The sequence below is a fragment of the Balaenoptera acutorostrata genome, chromosome 14 (assembly GCF_949987535.1).
Source record: "Balaenoptera acutorostrata chromosome 14, mBalAcu1.1, whole genome shotgun sequence".
NCBI classification, from domain to species: domain Eukaryota; kingdom Metazoa; phylum Chordata; class Mammalia; order Artiodactyla; family Balaenopteridae; genus Balaenoptera; species Balaenoptera acutorostrata.
Window position 1 is genome coordinate 75203377 of NC_080077.1, and position 21969 is coordinate 75225345.

Consider the following 21969-nt stretch of genomic DNA (forward strand, 5'->3'; position numbering starts at 1 on the left):
GAGGGAGTTGTTTGCTAGGTTTGTTCCTATTGCCTGCCTTTCTCGGCCTCCCTACCTGTCAGTCCTTCATTCGTTCAATGATTACTTACTGAGTGCCATGTTCTACGTTATGTGCTGAGGAAACAGTTTGGAGACAAATTTGACATGGCCAAATAGTTTTACTTATTATTTATCAACTATGTTGTCCTTTTTAAGTTTTAACATTATGTTCCTATCGGGTACTAAGTATAACTTGACAAAGAGCTAATTCAACAGTTTCTAGAAAAGAGCAAAGTAAATACGAATGGATCCTGTATAGGAAAGACACTGCTTAGGTTGTCACCCCACAATACTCACTCATCAAATCTCTAAATGTCGTCTTATCATGTGTCATCAGATTGTCCATAATTGCTCTCCAACTGAAAGAGACAAGGATTATGATATGTAAATAAGATTTTGTTGTTATTATTATTAAAAAAGTGTTCTACTTTGCAGATGGTAGTTTTCAACAGACTTTGTGAGGTGCATTATCATGTTGAATAGAAGCAAGATGACTTACTGATTAACACAAGAGGCATCCATCTGAAAGAAGGTGGGATCCATAAAGAGGTCAAAGGCTTCTTTTTTCCAAGCTCTCCGTGTGTACTGATACCCACTAAGGCTGCTAAGCAGCTGGACACAGGCTCGATAACTAGGGGCGTTATGTGCACTAGGAGGAAGGAAGACCACTTTAACCTGTATGGTATAACTTTAATCATCATATTATGTTATACCTAAGTGTTCACATTTACCTAAAGCACTGATGGGAAATAGAAAGCACTATAAGAGAAATAATTTTTCTTATCACTATAATTCAAGGTAAAAATAAAGTCATTTTGTGGTAATTCCAAAAATGGCAATAAAGGAACATAATTTATTTTTAACAGAGTATGAGTTAACTAACACATCTAGTTAAATTATAATAGTACCTGTGATTTCGGAGGTAGGGCACAACATAATGCATAATATTTACAAGTAAAGGAATAACCCGTTCTTTTTCATCACTGTAGAAAACCATATCCAAAAGATGAGCCAAAACCTAAAAAAAGTAAGAAATGAAATGGAATGTATAATCTGAGAGCTGAAACTGACAGCACTTAGAGGTGGTTTTCAGTCTGTAAGAAAACCTAGAATACCTTAAAATTAGAAAAACCTGAAATCAAATCTCCCTAAGCCATTTTTACATGAATGGTTTCTGCCACAATTTGCGTTTTTTTCCATTATAACTATAGGATATAAATATGGGCAAATTTTACTATTTCTAACCAAGACAGGGAAGAAGAGAAAAAGAGAGGTTAAGAACCTTCCAATGTGACAGTGAGTAAACAGCAAATTTAAGACTAGAAACTCAGTATTCTCTTTCCCTGACTGGGTTACGAGGTGGCTTGGGAAAAATCCAACCACATGAATTGAGCTGCAACTCTGTCAATTTGGTCTTAGTCATACTGTTCTAATCTCTGTGAGGCTCAGTACCCACATCTGTAAAGGGGAAACAAAAATGACCTGATAACAGGGTATAAAAAAGAGCATGTCAGAGGATGTATATAAAAATGTTTGGTAAACTGTAAATACTTTGTAGTGGCAAGCATCATTATACCACCTCCACCCTTCCCTACCATACTGTGATACAAAAGCACTTACCATTTTTAAAAAGTACACTTTTAAAAAACAGTGCATGGTGGGGAGCAATATCTAAAGTTATTATCACTAATATTTAACAAACTACTAATCTGAATACAAAGTCAAAACTTTATTTTATATAGTGATTTCTTGAAGTACAAAACAGTTTTTCAAATTAAAATCTTCTCTGTAAGAATTACTTGCTAATATTTAATTGTGAAACTGTTTACTTGAAAGTTGATGTGAAAAAACCCGTGATGTTTGTTTACCTCAGAGAGTAATGTCAATGCATGGACACTATATACAGAAGGAGTTATGTTTGAGGTTTCCATTGCAGGTGATAACATATCTAATAAGCAAGAGAAAAGACAGGTAAAGATATGGTTAGTTTTTTTTCCCACTGAAAAAAGCTACCTGCTAAACACAAGAAAAGAGACGATTTGACTGTACCTACAGTGCTGACTGCAATAAATTCTCAGTGAATAGATGCCTACCAATATAAACTTAAATGTCTGAGATCAATACCTTCAACATCAGATTCCAAATTGGTTCCATCTACCATTATTTTGGGAGAAGGTTTAACTTCAAGATTTCGCCGCAGCCATGTTGTCTGTTCCAAAGAAGAACCAGCGATTGCACCGATCGCATCCACTATTTTATGCGTCACATCCTGAAGAAACAAGGATAACCCATGATATCTATGTATGTACACAGGCACACACACAAAACTTCACAGATGATCTTATCTGACTTCCCCATTTTAGACCTGAGGTACTGAGAAACACAGAGTTTGGGCAACAGCTCTCAATTCAGAATGACTTACCTGGAGGTCTCTTTGGTCTTTTTTATTTTCCAAACTAGGGTTTTTCATAATAAACTCATTCAAAACCCTAAAAGGACCAAAGAAAAAAACAAACAGGAAATATCAGTGTAAAGAAAGTGATGCAATCTAATTTTTCACAGTGAGCAAGTGGTTTTGTGGCCTGAATTTCTATTTTATATGTGTAATGAAAGTAAGTATATATGGATATCCTATGACTCAGGTGAAATGCATAAACATATGCATGAAAGACCTGTACAAGGATGTTTATAACAGCATTATCTGTAAAATCCAAAACAGGAAAGAACCCAAATGTCCAGCAACAGAAGAGATAAATTGTGGCATGTTCATACAATGAAACACTAAACAGCAATGCAAAGGAATAAATTATAGCTACATGAAATTACGTGGATAAATTTTATAAACATATGTTGTGTGAAAGAAGTAGACACAAAATAAAATATATATAATTATTATTCAAAACAAGACAATTTATCTGTGTTGTTAGAAGTCAGAACAGCGGTTATCTTGGGGCAAAGGGAAAGGACAGTAATTGGGAGGGGACCTGAGGGGACATATGATGTCTTATTTCTTAATTTAGGTTTGTGGTTGAACAGTTGGTATGTTCACTTCATAATAACTTGTGGAGTTGTATACTTATAATCTGTATGTTTTCTGTATGTGTTTTATACATCAACAAAAAATTTTAAAAATACCCCAAATCCCACCAATCTTAAACTGTAATATAAAAATGGTTTCTTGTGTGTGTGTGTGTGTGTGTGTGTGTGTGTGTACAGATAGACAGGTATAAAAGATTAAAAATACTTCATGAATGGAAAAAAATCCATTTCCATTGTTTGCTAAAATTCCACTCAATATTTACCTTGACTTGCTTTCATTAAGATAAATTATATGCATAATTATTTCCAAACTAGTATGAAAAGTGATATTGAAGAGCAATCATATCAATTTCTATTTTATAATTAGGAATTTTTAGAGGATCAGTGGAATGGTTGGGGGAAAAAAATAAGCCACCAGAAATTTAAAAAGGGAATTTTCTAGTATAACTGAAAATGTCCAACTTTTAATTTAAACACTCAGAAGATACACACATTGAGAAGGAGGTAGGATCCTCCATTATCTGAGAAACAAGAAAGGAAGAAAAAAACAGGTGAGGAAACAGTAAAATCTTGTGGGGGAGAAGCTACAAGTCATAATAGATGGCCTTAATTTTTAATGAAATCAGCCAGCAGGATATTTGGTGATGATTCAAAGAACTGTCCATATTCCCTCTTTGAGCCTTAGAACAATTCAGAGGTAGGTAAGGCAGGTACTGTTATTCTTGACAGACGGGAAAATAGTGTTGGAGAAGTTTACTGATGTACCCAGGGTGCCAGAGATGAGGGTTAGAACTAGAGATCAGAAGATAAGAATCAGAAATCTTTACGAGAACGTTGTTTGAGTTCCAGTGTTTACCATTATCTGTCATCACTAAAAATTATCATACACACTAGTTATCTTAATCTTTGATCCAGGAATCGCAGACATTGAGTCCACTGCTCTTTTCATTACACCTTCAATGGCTAAAACTCCTTCAGCTTTTTGGTTTAGAAAATAGACAGCACGAGGGTCTAGGGATCATCATGACCCCTGAGGTTCTTGAGCAGGATTGCTAGCTCGCTGTGGCCGGGCTGGGCTCCCAGTGTTACTCAGCTTCTACAGGCTGATCTGGTCTCCTCCAGCTCTCATCACTGTCTCTCCACCCCTTCTCTGCTTCCTGGTGGAAGACTACACTCCTACATTTACCAGAACACTTGAGGCCATTTTACTAAAGAGGCCTCACTTTCCCTCCCCTCCACTTCAAAATTTTCTAGACCACTGGCTGCCAAACCAGAATCACCAGTTCCCTTAAGGACAACAGAGAAGCTAAGTCTGTGTATATAGATTCCGACAACTACCCATTTAAAATCACCATCAGAGGGCTTCCTGGTGGTGCAGTGGTTAAGAATCCACCTGCCAATGCAGGGGACACAGGTTCGAGCCCTGGTCTGGGAAGATCCCACATGCTGCAGAGCAACTAGCAACTAAGCCCGTGAGCCACAGCTACTGAGCCTGCGCTCTAGAGCCCACGAGCCACAACTACTGAAGCCCGCGTGCCTAGAGCCCGTGCTCCACAACAAAAGAAGCCACTGCAATGAGAAGCCTGCGCACCGCGACGCAGAGTAGCCCCCGCTCACCTCAACTAGAGAAAGCCCGCGCACAGCAACGAAGACCCAACGCAGCCAAAAATAAAATTACCATCAGAGCTACAGAGGTTGAACAGGAGGTCAAAGTTCTTTGCACTTGGTTGAATTTACATCCATTCAGCATGATAACATGTTGACTGTGTGAGGTAAGGTAACCCAGGTTGGAGAAAAGTGTATTCCCTTTCCTTCCCCTCTTCTATCTTAAGCAGTCCTTTTCAAACTATAGGGTGCACTCAAATCACTTGAGACTTGTTAAAATGCAGATTCTGATTCTGGTGGTCTGGGGTGGAGGTTGAGACTCTACATTTCTAACAAGCTCCCAGGTGACTCCAGTGCTGCTGGTTGAAGGATCAACCTCTGAGTAGCAAAGTCTTAGAGAAAAGGCAGCAGGACTTCCCTGGTGGCGCAGTGGTTAAGACTCCGCGCTCCCAAGGCAGGGGGCCCGGGTTTGATCCCTGGTCAGGGAACTAGATCCCACATGCATGCTGCAACTAAGGAGCCTGCCTGCTGCAGCTAAGACCTGACACAACCAAATAAATTAATTAATTAATTTAAAAAATGCAGCCTTCTTTCTCACTCTTACACCTGCCATTCCCTGGTCTCCATCCCCTCCCAGCTGTCTCCGGAATCTGGTGCTATCAAGGAGCCCCACTCTCTCTACAATCTTCTGTCTAGCACTCTCCTCTTATATAACACTTATCATAGGCCAGGCACTATTCTAGGAATTTGACAAATATTAACTCATTTAATCCTCGTAACAACTTTATGAGGGGGGCACTATTATCGTCCCCATTTTACAGATGGAGAGGTTAATAACCTGCCCAAGGCCATACAGCAAAGAAGTAAAGGAGATGGGATCTGAATCCAGGAACAGTCTTTGCTGTTCACTACTCAACATCCTCAGGTCTTCCTTACCATTAATGATGACTTTCAAATCACATTTCCTCCTGCTACCTTGTCAGTTCTTTTTCTTCTCATGATCACACATTCAAAGAATAATCCACACTTACTTTCTCACTCTAACCCTTGCTGTGCTTATCGTCTCACCAAACTCCTCTCTCCTAAATCACCAATGCTCTCCAAATCATCAATAAATACAGCCTCTTATATCATCTTCCTTAATCTCTCTGAAGGGGTTAGCCATGCCCTCTTAAATTCTCTTTGCTTCTAGAACATTGAATATACCTGTTTTTCTTCTAATTTTCTGATGCTTCAATGTTTGCTTTTCTATCTCCTTTGCTGGCCCCCTTTCCTTCTTTTTTTGTCCTGTTGTTTCAATCCCACCATCCACAGCACACAAACTTGCTACCTCCCACTAGAAACAATTCCTAGTCCGTCTTTTCCCTCTGATCCATTCTACTGTTAACTTGCCAGTCATGACCCTCCTCAAAACCTGCCATCACTCCCACCCCTGCCCAAGACCAAACTTCTTAATGAAAATGCAAAATCCTTCCCCCTTCTAGCTCCCGTCTCCCTTTTCATCCACCCACCATTCCACTGCTGTGCCCTACTTCATAGCCAAACCAGACAAGGTACCTTGCCCAGTGTACCCCTCCCCTTCCTGCTTCACAAAGGCTTTCTGCTCCTACCACCTCCATTCACTGAGCAAATACTTCTTAGGGACATGTTATGAACCAAGAATAATGGAGAACAAAAGACAGACATTGCCTAGGACATCATGGTGCATGCAGTTAAGGGTGACTGGAATTTATCAAATAATCACACACATTATTAACATAGATCAGGAAACAACATGACAGAGAGAAAATGACTCTTCCAAATCTTTTTATGTTTAGGGCCCTGAACTCAAATGACCCTCCTCTAGGAAGTTCCCCTTCAGCCATCCTACTCACCCTTACCCCTTTCAATCCCACACTTTCTCCTAAGTGACTACGGTTGCAACAGCTTTATGTTAGCACATTTACATTTTCCATGTGTATAAACACACAATGTTCCCTCCCCCGCTTTTTTTTTTACTGGCCTCATATTATACATCTAGTTCTGTACCTTGAGAATCCTATGAGAAGGTAGAGGTCACACAGTCACCCAAAACATGTTATTCAGCAATCAGACAATGAACATTATTCTTTTATTTGAAATCATATTTTTAAGTGAAATTGCTTACCCAAGTATAAGAAACTGCCCTGGCGCTGGAAGGCTCAATTGTATGGAGTCTTTCAGAAGTATCAACAATGATGCCCAGCTATCCACTAAATTGGGCACTGGAATTCTGCAAGATAAACATAGCATCTATATATAGAGAAAGCCAACATCAACCTTAATTTTCCCTATATTTCCCCAGTCTTTACCATATTTTCCTACTACTTTCTCTGAAACATTTCCTGAATTTGTATAGACTGTGATAGAACATTTCTAAAAGCTTTATATTTTCTACTAATATTATATATAAAAAGAAAACCAAGCACACTGAAAATATCCAGTGTAAATTATTAGTCTAGAAATTCTGCTGTATAGAAATACCAATTTTTAATCACATGGACTCTCAAAAGTAAAATACAACTGCAATAAATCTCAGTTTATTTACTGCCATCATAGTTACCTACTCAATCCTATTCTCTCCACATCTCTCTTATATTGGCTCTTTTTCCTTCACCTATGAGTTTCTATCTCATCTAAGGGAGAGCCGTCAATCTATCCTGAATATCAATCATCTCTAGAGAAATTAAGATTATTACCTCTGTTTCTGGCTGACCTTAACCCTAACTCCTCTCTACGTATCTAAATTCAGCTTTTAGGCAGTCCTTGCTCTAAATCACAACCAGTTTAACCTAACTTTATAAATGTTAATCATAGATCACAAACTGTTGCCAAGCTTGATGATTAAAATGGAAACTACCCTATAAGGGAGGATTAAGATTCAGGTTCTTAAATAAGAAGTTTATCAAAACTCAAATCAACTAACTTCTGTTCAGTTGTCAGTTAAATGCAAAACTGGAATACCACAAAAAGAAGATATTTTTATATCATCATTCCTAACATTAAAAACAGATTAGATTACCATGTGTTCGCCTATATCAAAATAATGGATTTAGTGGCAGTAGGCATGGTTTCAAGAGTAGGATGTAGCTTTTCATTCATATTTAAATGATTTTCTTACAATTCAGTGTTTTAATGTCCAATGTATCTTTAATACACTTAGGTGTTTATGTTCGTAGGATTTGCATGACTGGGTCATTAAGAGACCAATGACCTTTATTAGTATATCCTTAAACAACGTTTTTCTGTTTCTACTATTAGTTCTTTCAGTTTTAGAAGGAAAAAAATAAGCAAGTTCTTGAAAGAATTCAGGTGCTTTTCTCCTATATATCCTAACCTTTATACATTGCTAAATGAAATGAGGAGGGATCTACATCAGTTATCTTACCTTTGAATATAAGCATAGAAAAACTGAAGCATGCAGACTTCCAGAGAAAGATGTTTCTATAAACAAAAGAAATCAGTTTATAGTGAAGAAAAATGCTGCCTTTCCTTTTCATAGTTGCAACTACTCTGTATTTTACTGCCAATTTTAAATTAAAAAATGAAAAGCAAACAAAATCAAACACTAGGTTGTCATAAAAACCACGCAGCTCTCTTCCATGTAGTAGGGAAAACACAAAACAAAAGCTATTTTAAAAGTTGAAAATGGACAGAAGAAATCAAACTATTCTCAGTCCCCCCCCCCACCCCATATCCGAAGTTGATACCCCAGTCATTACTTTTAATGATCCATTCACTCTGTAAGCATCAACACTATTTTTATTTTAATCAGCCTATGCTTGGCTGGGGCTATCAGAATTAGGTTGAAATTTTTTATGAAATGGGAATTTAAATCTATTTTACCCCACACGTTTCTGTTAAATTAGTGTAGTTGTCCCAAATTTGAACTAACTCCTAACAGCCTAAAATGTAATCTTTAACTAAAGGTAGTGCTGAGTGTAACATATAATAAAAAGAACACACCTGTCCGTAAAAATCAGTAATTGGCAAGAAAATAATACTGATGTCCACTGAAATTTACCAATTCGTTACTTTTTAGTATGAACTATTCCCTTGAAAACTTCCCCTTTTACCATATAAAGAAAAGTTCAGAATTTAGTATATTGAGAGCAGGGGGCACAGCAGTTGAGAGGTGTAGACTTTGCTCTTATTTGTTTTCATATCCTTCACACTTAGCCCAATATCTCGGGCACAAGTAGATGCTCAAAATATTAAGCTGAATTGAGCTTTCACATGCAAATTTAAAATCCTATCACAAATGCCCCAGAGGTGATTTCAGAACAGTAAGGAAATTGTTAAAAAGTTAATATGAGGATTAGTCTCCAAAACATACAAGCAACTCATGCAGCTCAATATCAAAAAAACAAACAACCCAATCCAAAAATGGGCAGAAGACCTAAATAGACATTTCTCCAAAGAAGATATACAGATTGCCAACAAACACATGAAAGAATGCTCAACATCATTAATCATTAGAGAAATGCAAATCAAAACTACAATGAGATATCATCTCACACCGGTCAGAATGGCTATCATCAAAAAATCTACAAACAATAAATGCTGGAGAGGGTGTGGAGAAAAGAGAACCCTCTTGCACTGTTGGTGGGAATGTAAATTGATACAGCCACTATGGAGAACAGTGTGGAGGTTCCTTAAAAAACTAAAAATAGAACTACCATACAACCCAGCAATCCCACTACTTGGGCATATACCCTGAGAAAACCGTAATTCAAAAAGAGTCATGTACCAAAATGCTCATTGCAGCTCTATTTACAATAGCCAGGACATGGAAGCAACCTAAGTGTCCATCAACAGATGAATGGATAAAGAAGATGTGGCACATATATACAATGGAATATTACTCAGCCATAAAAAGGAACGAAACTGAGTTATTTGTAGTGAGGTGGATGGACCTAGAGACTGTCATACAGAGTGAAGTAAGTCAGAAAGAGAAAAACAAATACCATATGCTAACACATATATATAGAATCTAAAAAAAAGAAAAAAAAAATGATCAGAAGAACCTAGGGGCAAGACGGGAATAAAGATGCAGACCTACTAGAGAATGGACTTGAGGATACGGGGAGGGGGAAGGGTAAGCTGGGACAAAGTGAGACAGTGGCATGGACATATATACACTACCAAACGTAAAATAGCTAGCTAGTGGGAAGCAGCCACATAGCACAGGGAGATCAGCTCGGTGCTTTGTGACCACCTAGAGGGGTGGGATAGGGAGGGTGGGAGGGAGGGAGATGCAAGAGGGAAGAGATATGGGGACATATGTATGTGTATAACTGATTCACTTTGTTATAAAGCAGAAATTAACACACCATTGTAAAGCAATTATACTCCAATAAAGATGTTAAAAAAATAAAATTAAATTAAATTAAAAAAAAATAAACTCACAGTAGAAAAAAAATTAATAAGGACACTGGTTATTCACACACACAAGTAGTACACTCTTCAGGCAATAGAAAAAATAATTTAATATTTTCAGATATGTGTAATAATTCTTTTAAGGAAGTGATTAGGTCTATTTTGCCTTGGCTTAAAATCTAATGCTTTCAGTTGGTAAATATTTTTTAAGAAAATAGGACCTCTTAGTGTTGCTGGAACAAAGAGCAAAAAAAGTAGAGAAGTCCATAACTTTATTAACTTGTAGACTTTTATGTCTGCCTAACTAGAGACAATGCATTGTGAATGCAGAGACTCCGTTATTCATTTTTTGGTAGCCCTTGCAAAGCACAGTTTGTACATGGTCAAGAAATGACACTGACTAGAACTAAGGTTATGGCAAAATGTGGGGAGTTTACAGACTTGAGACATTCATTCTGAAGAGAATGCAGTAAGAAGCTGTGAAAAAGGCAACAACTGAGGTAAACAGCCCTTGGGCTCTGGCTTCTGTGCTCTTCCTTTACATGACCAGGAAAATTTCACCTAAGAATTTGGTCACACAGCTCCTAACTGCCTTAGATGTACATATGTAGAGCTATGAGCAGTGAACGGCTCTTCACTGGCCACAGGGATGATCACAGCAGCAAGTCGCTGCAGATACTGAGAACTGTTTTTATTAGGGCGATTCGAGGAACACATGCAGTCATTTCTGCAATCCTTTTAAATAAAAGGATGTATTGTACAAAAAATATCTTACCTACCAGGGTCATTTCTGAAATACAACTGTAAACAAATTGAAGTTCTTCTTACCTTGTCCTTGGCTATGGCTGGGGGCTGCTTTAAAACTTCCTTCACAGTCTGTATGACAGTTTCTGCTCTCATGACACTGATTGAACGAACCAGTTCTACTAGTAAAAGCTGTTCTTCACTGGCTGCAGGAATAACCTGGAGAACACATCATTGTATTCACTTATGTACATGTATATTTAAGTCTTTCAAGACAAATCACAGAATTGAGAGAATATTTTATGGCCTCTTCTTTAGGTAAAATTTCTTTTTTTATCAATATAATACCTGTACATCATTTCAAAAAATCAAATAGGACAAGAAGCCTTTTAAGACAAAATAGCAGTGCCCTTGCACTTCTCATGCCCCAAAGCAACAATGCTCAACTCTTAGCTCTTTTCTATCATTTCTGAGTAATATACACTGTTATTACTTTTCCTACTTCACAATTTTTCTTTAATTTTACACATCATCTACTGACTTCCTACTTTAGAAGACAAAGGTTTAGCTCTCTTATACTTTTCTCCCTATCCTCCCAACGTAGTTACATCATAACTTCATTTAAATCAACATCTAGGGTTCACATGACTACTTATGGTTATGCTGTGTAGTATCACTGCATGTCTTTTCTTGTACAACTTTTTGTTTTCCCTAAACTGTTTTCTTTTGCCAATCTTTAAAATAGTTTTCATTATTCATTCCAATGATAAGGTTCAATGAGTCTAGATTAATAATTTGCCTCAAAGAAATATAATTGTTTTTAATTTAATTTTTTTAAGGATTTCCACAAAGAAACACTGGATATGATGAACTATGTATGCACTTTCATTCATTTCAGAGTTGTTTATGATATGAAGAATTATTTATGCATATTTTGTATATAAATTTCCTCTTTTCACTAAAATCATGATGAAAAAAATAAAAGATGTATGAATAATTGTATATCAACCAGCAGATGGATGAAAAAAATGAATATACATCAATGGAAAGGAATACAATGCCCGTATTCATAATATTTTATTATGTAAATGTGTTTAAAAATCTGAAAGTATATACAAGAAAACATGGTCATCACTAAGCAGTATGACTTCAGTTGGATTTTTCTACCTTTATTAAAAAAAACTTCCTTAATTGTCACAATGTGTTTAACAGAAGCGTGTGTGCCCACACACGTGCATTTGTGTGTCTGCACTATTTTTGTTTGCTTGGTTTTCTCTATCACATGTTCATCCACAAACATGTCAAAGACAGTAAATGTCCTCTAATTGCGTATTCAAAAACATCAGATAATTAATCTCTCTACCTTCTACTTGGGTTGGTACTCTCTAGGCTTGCTATACAGTAACATCTTGCTATCTCTCCTGTGACCATCAGTCTTAAAGATTCCCTTTCCTTTTCTTCTGTGTTGGAACTCCTATTTCTTGGATCCCATGTTGCCTTCTTTCTTGTTTTTTTCCTCCTCTGGTGGAGATACATCTTACGAGAGCTGAGAAAGGGTGAATTGATCACAATTTTTTGTTTTTTTGAGACATTTCATGGTCAAAACTCACTTGAGTGACAGTTTGGCTCAGTTAGAATTATAGATTGAAACTAATTTTCCCATCATAATTTCTAGTGCTGCTGTTGACAAGTCTTATCATTATTCCATTGATTATGACCAGTATTTTCTCTTTAGAAGACTGTCGGATCTCCTTTTTATCTTCAGTGTTTTGAAATTACTTGCTGATCTTTGTGTAGACAGATCTCTTTTTACAGTGCCTGTAGAAACTCATTTCCTTCATTTCTGTGGAATTCCCTTGTACTATTTCTTAGATACTTTTCTCCCCTCATTTTTTCTATTCCTTCTTTCTTCAAAAAGATATTGAGCCTCCGGTATCATTTCCCTAATTTTTAAATCTCCTTTCACCTATTTTTCCATATCTCTAAATTTACATTCTATATTTGGTATTTATCTACTTTCACTTTCCAACCCTTAATAACTGATTTTGTTTTGCTTCTGCTATAAAAATTTTTAACATTCAAGATAATTTAAAAATTTTGCAATAGTCTTTCTTATAATCTCTTCTTATTTCATGGATGTAGTATGGTTTTACCTCTTGAAGGACATTACTATTATTTACATTTTCTTCTGTTACCTGCATTGTTTCTTTTGACTTTCTCTATTTAGTTGTTTCGGTCTTTGTCCAATTTTTTGAGACTTTCTTCATATGACTTGGCTCTCTATCAATTTTAAATGTGAGTAATAATAATATAACTATATATATATTTACAGAGTGCTTATTAAGTGCTGTGCATTGGTAAGTGCCATATATATATTTTTCCTTCTTCCCTTCCTCTTTCCCTCCTTCCCTCCCTCCCCCGCCCCCCTCACTTTTTTTCTGATTCTCACAACCCCATGAAGTAGTATTGCTACCCTGAAGAAGTCATATAGTTAGTGAGTGGAGAAGTCAATATTTGAACCCCAGAGATCTGGTTTCAAAGTCTGTGCTCTTAACAACTATGTTACTATTGCCTTTCAAAAAGAAAGTAAAACATGATGGGAACTCAAGCATTTGTGTGCAGGACTACTGGATAGGTGGGCCTTCTTGTGTGGTGATAGCAGCCTAGTTTGTTTTTGCTAGGAGACTCAAAAACTTCAGTAGCTACAGATCTTTTTTCTTGGTCAGGTCATTTTCCTAGAGAGGAATCCTCCAAACTCCTACCTGAGGGACATAATAGCTTCCTGCCATCTCACTGGGGTGAGGGTGATTCCCATTTTTCAAAATGTAGACTTTTGAATGCTGGTTTCAGCATGAAGTCTAATTTCTACCTGTGTCAACCTTATGCCCTTGGGTCAAGAGCCCCTCTTTTTTTTTTTAATTAATTAATTTATTTTTGGTTGCATTAGGTCTTTGTTGCTGTGAGCAGGCTTTCTCTAGTTGTGGTGAGTGGGGGCTACTCTTCGTTGCGGTGCACGGGCTTCTCATTGCAGTGGCTTCTCTTGCTGTGGAGCACAGGCTCTAGGCATGTGGGCATCAGTAGTTGTGGTGCGTGGGCTCAGTAGTTGTGGCTCGCGGGCTCTAGAGTACAGGCTCAGTAGCTGTAGCGCATGGGTTTAGTTGCTCTGCAGCATCTGGGATCTTCCCGGACCAGGGCTCGAACCCATGTCCCCTGCATTGGCAGGCGGATTCTTAACCACTGCACCACCGAGTAAGCCCAAGAGCCTCTCTTGATAAACTCTTCACATAGTAAACTTGACTCCAGTCTCCTGATGGGGTAGGGTAAGAGAAGTGGGTGGTTGGTTGCTTGGGTTGGGAAAAAGGGATCTATAAACTCTCAATCAGTCCTCCAGATTTCAGCCCCATCCTAACTCTCTGCCTTTAAGAAGTACCTGATACTTCTTTTTTATTTATTTATTTATTTATTTATTTATTTATTTATTTTTGGCTGCGTTGGGTCTTCGTTGCTGCACGCGGGCTTTCTTCTCTAGTTGCAGTGAGCGGGGGCTACTCTTCATTGCCGTGCACGGGCTCCTCACTACTGTGGCTTCTCGTTGCAGAGCACAGGCTCTAGGTGCACGGGCCTCAGTAGTTGTGGCACATGGGCTCAGTAGTTGTGGCTCGAGGGATCTAGAGCGCAGGCTCAGTAGTTGTGGCACACAGGCTTAGTTGCTCTGCGGCATGTGGGATCTTCCCGGACCAGGGCTCGAACCTGTGTCCCCTGCATTGGCAGGCGGATTCTTAACCATTGCACCACCAGGGAAGCCCGTACCTGATACTTCTACTTCCAGAAACTGTCTATAGTTTTACAGTGGGAACTGATCCCCTTCTTGCAGCAACTTAGTAGAGCAGAGAAAGCTGATATTGATATCCAAGTCAATTACAACTCAGACATGTGTTTTTCATCTTGCAAAATTTTGTTGACTCTTCTTATTTTTTTGTGGTGACCTCTCCCAACTTTTTTGTCATTGTGGGTTTTGCCATTTAAAATTTTTTTACTCTCATTTTTGGGAAGAAAGCAGAGAAAAATGCATGTGTTCAATTTGCCATGTTAAACCACGTGTGCTTGACTGATTTTAAATAGTCTAGGATCTCAGTTCTGTCCAATGTAATATCTACTACTGAATCGTCACATGCAAAATGTCATATAAGTGGGAATGTTTATTTTTATTACTTTAGAAATGTCAGCCTACATGTAATGTGAAAGCACAAAAATAACAGATTAGAAACCTTTAGCTGGACAAATCATATATCTTATGGGAACATAAATTATTTAATAGCCTTAGTATTCTAATGAGTTAGTATTTATATCCAATATAGAACACATTTTTGAGCTTTTTTTTCCAGATTAAAACAAATTTATCTATTAATTTCATTTATTTTTGGCTGCGTCGGGTCTTAGTGGTGGCACGTGGGATCTTTTCACTGCGGCACGCAGGCTTCTCTCTAGTTGTGGCACGTGGGTTTCTCTCTAGTCGTGGTGCACGGGCTCCAGAGCATGTGGGCTCTGTAGTTGCGGCATATGGGCTCTCTGGTTGTGGTGCGCGGGCTTAGTTGCTCCACGGCATGTGAGATCTTAGTTCCCCAACCAGGGATCGAACCCGCATCCCGTGCATTGGAAGGTGGATTCTTAACCACTGGACTACCGGTGAAGTCCCAGAACACTTTTTTGAGCTTTCAAACCCACAAAACAACAAAATTTTCACATACATAATCCAAAGACAACATATGAATTACATTTAGAAATGATTTAAGCAGTCACATTGTAATGAAAAACTAGTCAAGATGAAAATTTCTCTCCATATTCTTGCTCTGTGCCCTGAATGACTATCATTTAAAAAACACATTGTATTATATTACCATTTCTATGTAAAATACAGCTACAGTTTTAATATCATATTAATTACTTGTCTTCACATAAAATATTTTTTATATTTATTTAAGAAATTTAGGCAATGTATCATTATCTAAACCTGTACACAAAGTTGTTGCCTTTCCACCACCCACCCTATCCCAGCCCCACTGCAACTAATGGAGAATTGAAAATCAGCATGTGCTCACCATATGTTTACCAAATGAAAAGACAAACACATACCTTGGTCCTAGTGGTGGTTTTGTTCTGTCTTCTTTCATTCCATACAAAGGCGATGGCAGCCATAAAGTGAACACCATGATTCATTGAAATGGGCCCCAATAATTCTAGGATCTGCTGTCTCAAGTTCTAAAAAAATTTAAGCAAATGACAAGTGAATTAAAAATTATGGAAGCATTAATAACTGGACTGTACTTTTAGTTTTTCTTGAAATAATATACAGAACTTGTATGTTTTACTACCTAAATAATGGTAGAGGAAACTTTAATAGTGTCAAGAGATGCAACCATGGTCATTTTAATTCAAAAGGAAAAAAAAAAACCCTATAATAGTTTAATCCAAACATCAGGACTTAAATACAATTTTCTAATGACTTCTACCCTCCCCCGCGGTGCCCGGTGTGCTCCCATGACTCTCAGATCTAGGAAGTCAGGTCTAGGAGCAAGATTAGGTAATTGCGGGATATCAATTTGACAACCTGCCATAGCGTAACATGCTTTTAAACATTCACATAATTTCCCTCTAAATATAAAGTAGAAAATTTGGAAAATACCTAAGAGTATAAGAAGAAAAACACTTTTTTTAAATCAACCATTAACCTCATGATCCTAAGAAAATCACTACTAACACGTGAATTTTCTTTATTCCTTTTTCCGCAGATAAATTTTTTTTACATAGTTAGAAATATAATATTTGTTTAATTATGTAACATCCCTGTTTCACTAAACTTTTAAGCACTTTCCATCCACTAAGAATTCTTCAAAACCACGACATTAGTGGCTACATAATGTAACACTGAACAGATAATTTATTTAACCATTCCCTTATTGTTTAGGATCTCTCTTTTTCCTGCCATTAAATAAGGCTATAATAAATATTTTATGTATATATTTACATAATTTTGATTACCTTAGAATTCATTACTAAAGTAGATTACTAGGTCAAAGACTATGAAACTTAAAGATCTCTGTACATATTGCTAAACTGTTTTCCAGGAGAGATCTGCATATTAAAATGTCAGCTTGAAATGTCCTAAAAAAAGGAACAAAGTTATAACATGTATGAATGAACCTCAAAAATATTATGTCACATGAAAGAAGCTAGATACAAGAGACCAAATAATGTATAATTCCATTTACAGGAAATGGCCAGAAAAAGCGAATCGATGTACAGAGAAAACAGATGAGTGGTTGATCGTGGTTAGGGATGGGAACCGAGGGGCTGCAGATGGGCATGAGGCATCTTTCTGTGGTGAGGGGTATGCTCAAACATTAGAGTGTGGTGACAGTACTACAGCTCTGTAAATTTACTAAAAAACAAAACAAAAACAAAAACAAACATTGACTCATATATGCTTAAAAAGGGTGAATTTTGTGTTATGTCATTTCAATAAAACAAAACAAAAACAAAAACAAACATTGAATTATAAATGCTTAAAAAGGGTGGGGCTTCCCTGGTGGCGCAGTGGTTGAGAATCTGCCTGCTAATGCAGGGGACACGGGTTCGAGCCCTGGTCTGGGAGGATCCCACATGCCGCGGAGCGGCTGGGCCCGTGAGCCACGGCTGCTGAGCCTGCGCGTCTGGAGCCTGTGCCCCGCAGCGGGAGGGGCCGCGATAGTGAGAGGCCCGCGCACCGCGATGAAGAGCGGTCCCCGCACCGCAATGAAGAGTGGCCCCCGCTTGCCGCAACTGGAGAAAGCCCTCGCACGAACCGAAGACCCAACACAGCCAAAAATAAATAAATAAATAAATAAAAGTAGGGGGAAAAAAAAAATTAAAAAAAAAAAAAAAAAAAAGGGTGAATTCTGTGTTATGTCATTTCAATAAAACGGTTAAAAAAATTACTTGATAACTAATTACACAATCCATGCAGAGTATCATAAATACTACTCAAATTATTCACAAATTCAGAACATAATCTTTGGGAGAATCCTCAAATAGCCTCTTGAGCACCAAAGATGAAGTGTGAATTATCTAACCTTTGTGGCTCCAAGATTAATAGTGGTAACAGAGGCGGATGCAGCAATGGTTATCTTTTCCGAAGAATCGGCCTGATGCAGTACGCTCCAAAGCAGTGTCACAGAGGACATGATCATGTGAAGGATCGAGAGGATTCCACTGCGGGCTTCGAACAGGTGTTTCTGGTCCACATTGACCAAAAGCTATTAAAGTTGGGGGAAGAAAACATATCACTTCCTGAGGTTTACAAATGGGACTTATTAGGCCTCATAGTCTTTAAAAAGCAGTCAAATATTTGTGTGGTCTTACTTGGTGATACTGTGTAGTAGGGTCCAACAAACAGTAGTGGATAATGGCTGTGATCCCTTCCAAAAGGGTAAGAATCATATCTGGTGGAATAATTGATGCCATCCACAGAGGCCTGAAATAAAATGTATCCATTTGAACACAAGTTCTGTGAAAGAGAAGCTCGTGTTTTATCAGTAGTAAATGTCCAGCATGTGACAGGCACACAGTAAGTGCTCAATAAATATTATATAAGTAAATAACTAAATGAATAAATTAGGAGCTTTTATATCCTCATCTAATAAAATAAGTGAGTCACATTAAATGTACTAAAGTTCTTTTTGGATAATAAATGCTATACAAAATAAATACAGCCAGTAAATCTCTAGCAACCATGTAATGGCAGGCATATCAATATTAAAGGATACAGGCAGTTTTCTTATATTTTATATCTAGTACCTGAGATTATACAGGAGATAAACCAGACACTAGTCTATTAAACATCTGGATAATTTTGACAGATTAATTTTGAACATGGCCTGGGGATACAGATAAAATTCGCCACCAAACTATGAAAATCCTAAACGAGAAGTAAAATCAGATGGGAAAATAATTATTTGTAATTTTAAATTAATTTTACTGTGAAATTAATTTGCACTTAGATAAACATATCATATAAAACCAGGGAAACCCTTTGCTGAGCTTTCTATTACTTTTGCCAGCTCCGTTAAGAGCATCAAAATTAATTTCAGCTCTTAGGAGAAAAAAGTCCTGTTTATATATTCCTTCTGTTTTCCACTCCTGCTTCTTTTGTTGATACTCTTCCTCAATGTTCTTCTTTATGAAAATAAGATACTGTTTGTAACCTAATGATAACCACTAATTTACTTCCCCAAATTGCAACTGACTTACTAGATTAAGCAGTAATATATGTAAAAAAATGTTAATAATGACAAAATTAAAAATCAACCCTTACCTACTATCAGATAATCCTGTTTCATATTTGTACTGTTGAATTAGGTTATCTAGATTTCTGCAAAGCTGTAGTGTCACAGAAACAACCACTCTCTGTAGAACTTTTCCCATGTAAGGCAGAGTAGATGTGATTAAACCAATCCACTGTGGGTGCATCTTACAAGCACAGTGTTGATGTAAAGCTCGTATCACCGCACAGAGGAACATGCCTTGAGATGTGATTGGCTGGGCATGCAAATACTGAAGAGAAGTCATGGGCTGATGGGGATTGATGTGTTCCAGATCAGATACCACAAAATCAAAACCTGTTTCATTCTCTTCAGGGATAGTCATTACCCTGTGTTCTAGAACAATGAGCCTCTGAAGCACTTTAAGAAGCTGTGACTGGAGTGTGCTGCCATTGTCAAATTCATCTTCTGAGAAATTGATCAGGCTGTCCTCTGAGAAACCTTCTTCCACAGCAACCACGTTCTTACCTGCCGTCTTTTCACTGTACCACTTCTGTGCACTAAAGATAGATGACAGCAAACAGTGAAGAATCACTTTCTGAACTTTGCACTTAGATAACATATCAGAGATGAAACTAGGGAAACCTTTTGCAGAGCTTTCTATGACTTTTGCCAGCTCAGTAAAGAGGAGTGTCAAAATTTCGATGCTCATCATCTGCATGTTCCGATTGCCTATTAAATCTTGTGACGTGACCTTGACATGAGTTGGGTAATGGCTACGCATATAATATAAGCAGAGGGAAATAAGGATTTCTATGTACATAGAACTCCGGAAGTTATGATTCGAGTCCACAGGAATGTGACTATAAAAATCTTTGCCCATAACAGAAATCCGGTGTCTGGCCAATAGATTCTGAAGCAGAGACAACTGAGGAGTATATGCATTATTTACACTAGTGGTTGAAATGGCATTTACAAAAGCAGTGGGGTTAGTTTTCAAGATGGCCTTGATGGCAGAAAAAGCATACAGAGTCCTTGATGAATCATACAACTGGAGATACAAAAGCACATGTTGATAGAGTGGATGGACGCTGAAATTGGGAGATTTCCGTGATCCTGGAGAACCCATGTCACTCTCAATTTCAGAAATTTCTCCCTCTCCGCAGCTATACCAGTTCTCTAAATCCAGACCATCACTAAAGAAAACACTGGTTTGTTTGAGTTTTTCACTTGAAGTTTTTTTCTTGTCATCATCCTTTTTTCTGGCAAGTTTTACTTTAGGTTTTGCTCCTGGTTGTTTACCTGACTCTTTAACAATTGTTTCTTTCTCTGAGACCTTTTCTGATAATTTTTCTTTGAAGCTGAACTGAATACTACTGTGACTTCTCTGTCTAGATCTGGTTTCTGTAGAAGCAACAGCAGAGTCATGGAAAATCTGTGTGGTTCCTGAAATACAAGGTGAGGAGCTGTTTCTGGAGATTCCGTTCGGCGCACACTCACAGCCTTCCTCTGCAGACACAGACAAAAACTGAGAATTTTCGTTACTCGGCAAAGCCGTCTGACTCTGCTGAGCGGACTGATCTTCACTTTCAATCACCTCCTCGCCTGGATCTACATCATTGTCCTCTGGGGGCATGTCTTCCATTTCTAACTGAGATGGCGCTGATGCAGATTCTGCTTCGAGGCCACTGACGACTTTACATATCAGGTCAAAGACCACCTGCTGAACATCCTCATCTGCGGAGCCTGCATTTGGCACCTGGGAATCCTCTTGTGCATTCACGTTTTCAGGATCAACTTCGTAACTCAAGTTGTCCCCAGCAGAGGACTGAGAACATCCAGAGTCAGAACTCTGAAGTATTTCTATCTGTTGGTCTGGAAGATCAAAATCAGACACAACCATTGGAATTGTCTCACTGCTGGTACTTAGAAGGGACAGTCTGTCACTTAATGGATTAACAGTAAGACTGAAGTTCTCTATTTCATCCATGGTAAGCGTCTTTTCACCATTTCCTTTCGATGCAATGAGTTGTACTTGGCTTACTGGCATATGAGAAAAAGAGTGAAGGAAAAATATAAAATATATTAAAATAACTGAAATGTAGACTGAACAAGATTTTTAATCATTACTTTCATTACCTCCTTATATTTTCCTATTAAAATATTTATTAATATGCTAGACTTTTTAAGTTAGAAAATTATGTAGATGACCATTAACTAGAATTTAATAGACAATTCAATACTAGAAGGCCTATTATTCAACTGAATTAAACAAAACAGCACATTTAACAGATAAAATATAAAACTTTGCCCTTATCCCCAAATACGACATCCTTTTAAAATTATTTTGTATACAGTTAATAAATAAATACATAATCTTCTTGATTTTAATAAAATTCAGCAAGCATTTATGAATTATCTAGTTTGAGTAAGGCCCTAAACCAGGAGAGGAGGGTGAGGGAAGGAAAAGACATCACTGTTCTCTCTAAGAAGTTTAAAACTAGCAGGGCATCACAAACATCCATTTCGGTACTTTTTGGGGGACATTCTTTTAGAGAGGCTTAGTTCCATGCAAGCAGTGCAAAATCAGATGCTTCAAATTCAGGAAAAGCGCCATGACACCACAGGTGAGGTCTGAGAATGATCTCAGAGGACAGATGAGAATTCAGCTGACAGGCGGGAACCATGGCAGGCAAAGCGCTAACACGAGAGTTCTGGCAATAAGCAGGGTAGAGCATGTTCTTAGAAGCTTCAGTGGGAGCAGTGGAAAGGCAGCTAGAGAAAGGAAGCAAGGCTCTGCAGAAACACACTGACGATGAAGCGGGAGCAGGACAGTCTGGCTCTAGCT

General features: G+C 37.8%; 1 protein-coding gene across 10 annotated transcripts in view; it reads right to left on the minus strand.

Annotated features, from left to right (window-relative positions):
* The window catches only part of DOP1A (DOP1 leucine zipper like protein A), a 114172-nt gene that overhangs the window by 10897 nt on the left and 81306 nt on the right, over positions 1-21969 (minus strand). For all 10 annotated transcript variants that reach the window (XM_057527571.1, XM_057527575.1, XM_057527572.1 and 7 more), the window contains 13 exons: positions 19175-21164; positions 18223-18334; positions 17934-18116; positions 15958-16083; positions 10909-11043; positions 8090-8145; positions 6830-6934; positions 2462-2528; positions 2164-2308; positions 1908-1987; positions 948-1057; positions 539-688; positions 337-398 (listed from right to left, as the gene is read on the minus strand). In XM_057527571.1, the coding sequence (XP_057383554.1) occupies positions 337-398; positions 539-688; positions 948-1057; positions 1908-1987; positions 2164-2308; positions 2462-2528; positions 6830-6934; positions 8090-8145; positions 10909-11043; positions 15958-16083; positions 17934-18116; positions 18223-18334; positions 19175-21164 (3321 nt within the window). The remainder of the gene's footprint in view (positions 1-336; positions 399-538; positions 689-947; positions 1058-1907; positions 1988-2163; positions 2309-2461; positions 2529-6829; positions 6935-8089; positions 8146-10908; positions 11044-15957; positions 16084-17933; positions 18117-18222; positions 18335-19174; positions 21165-21969) is intronic.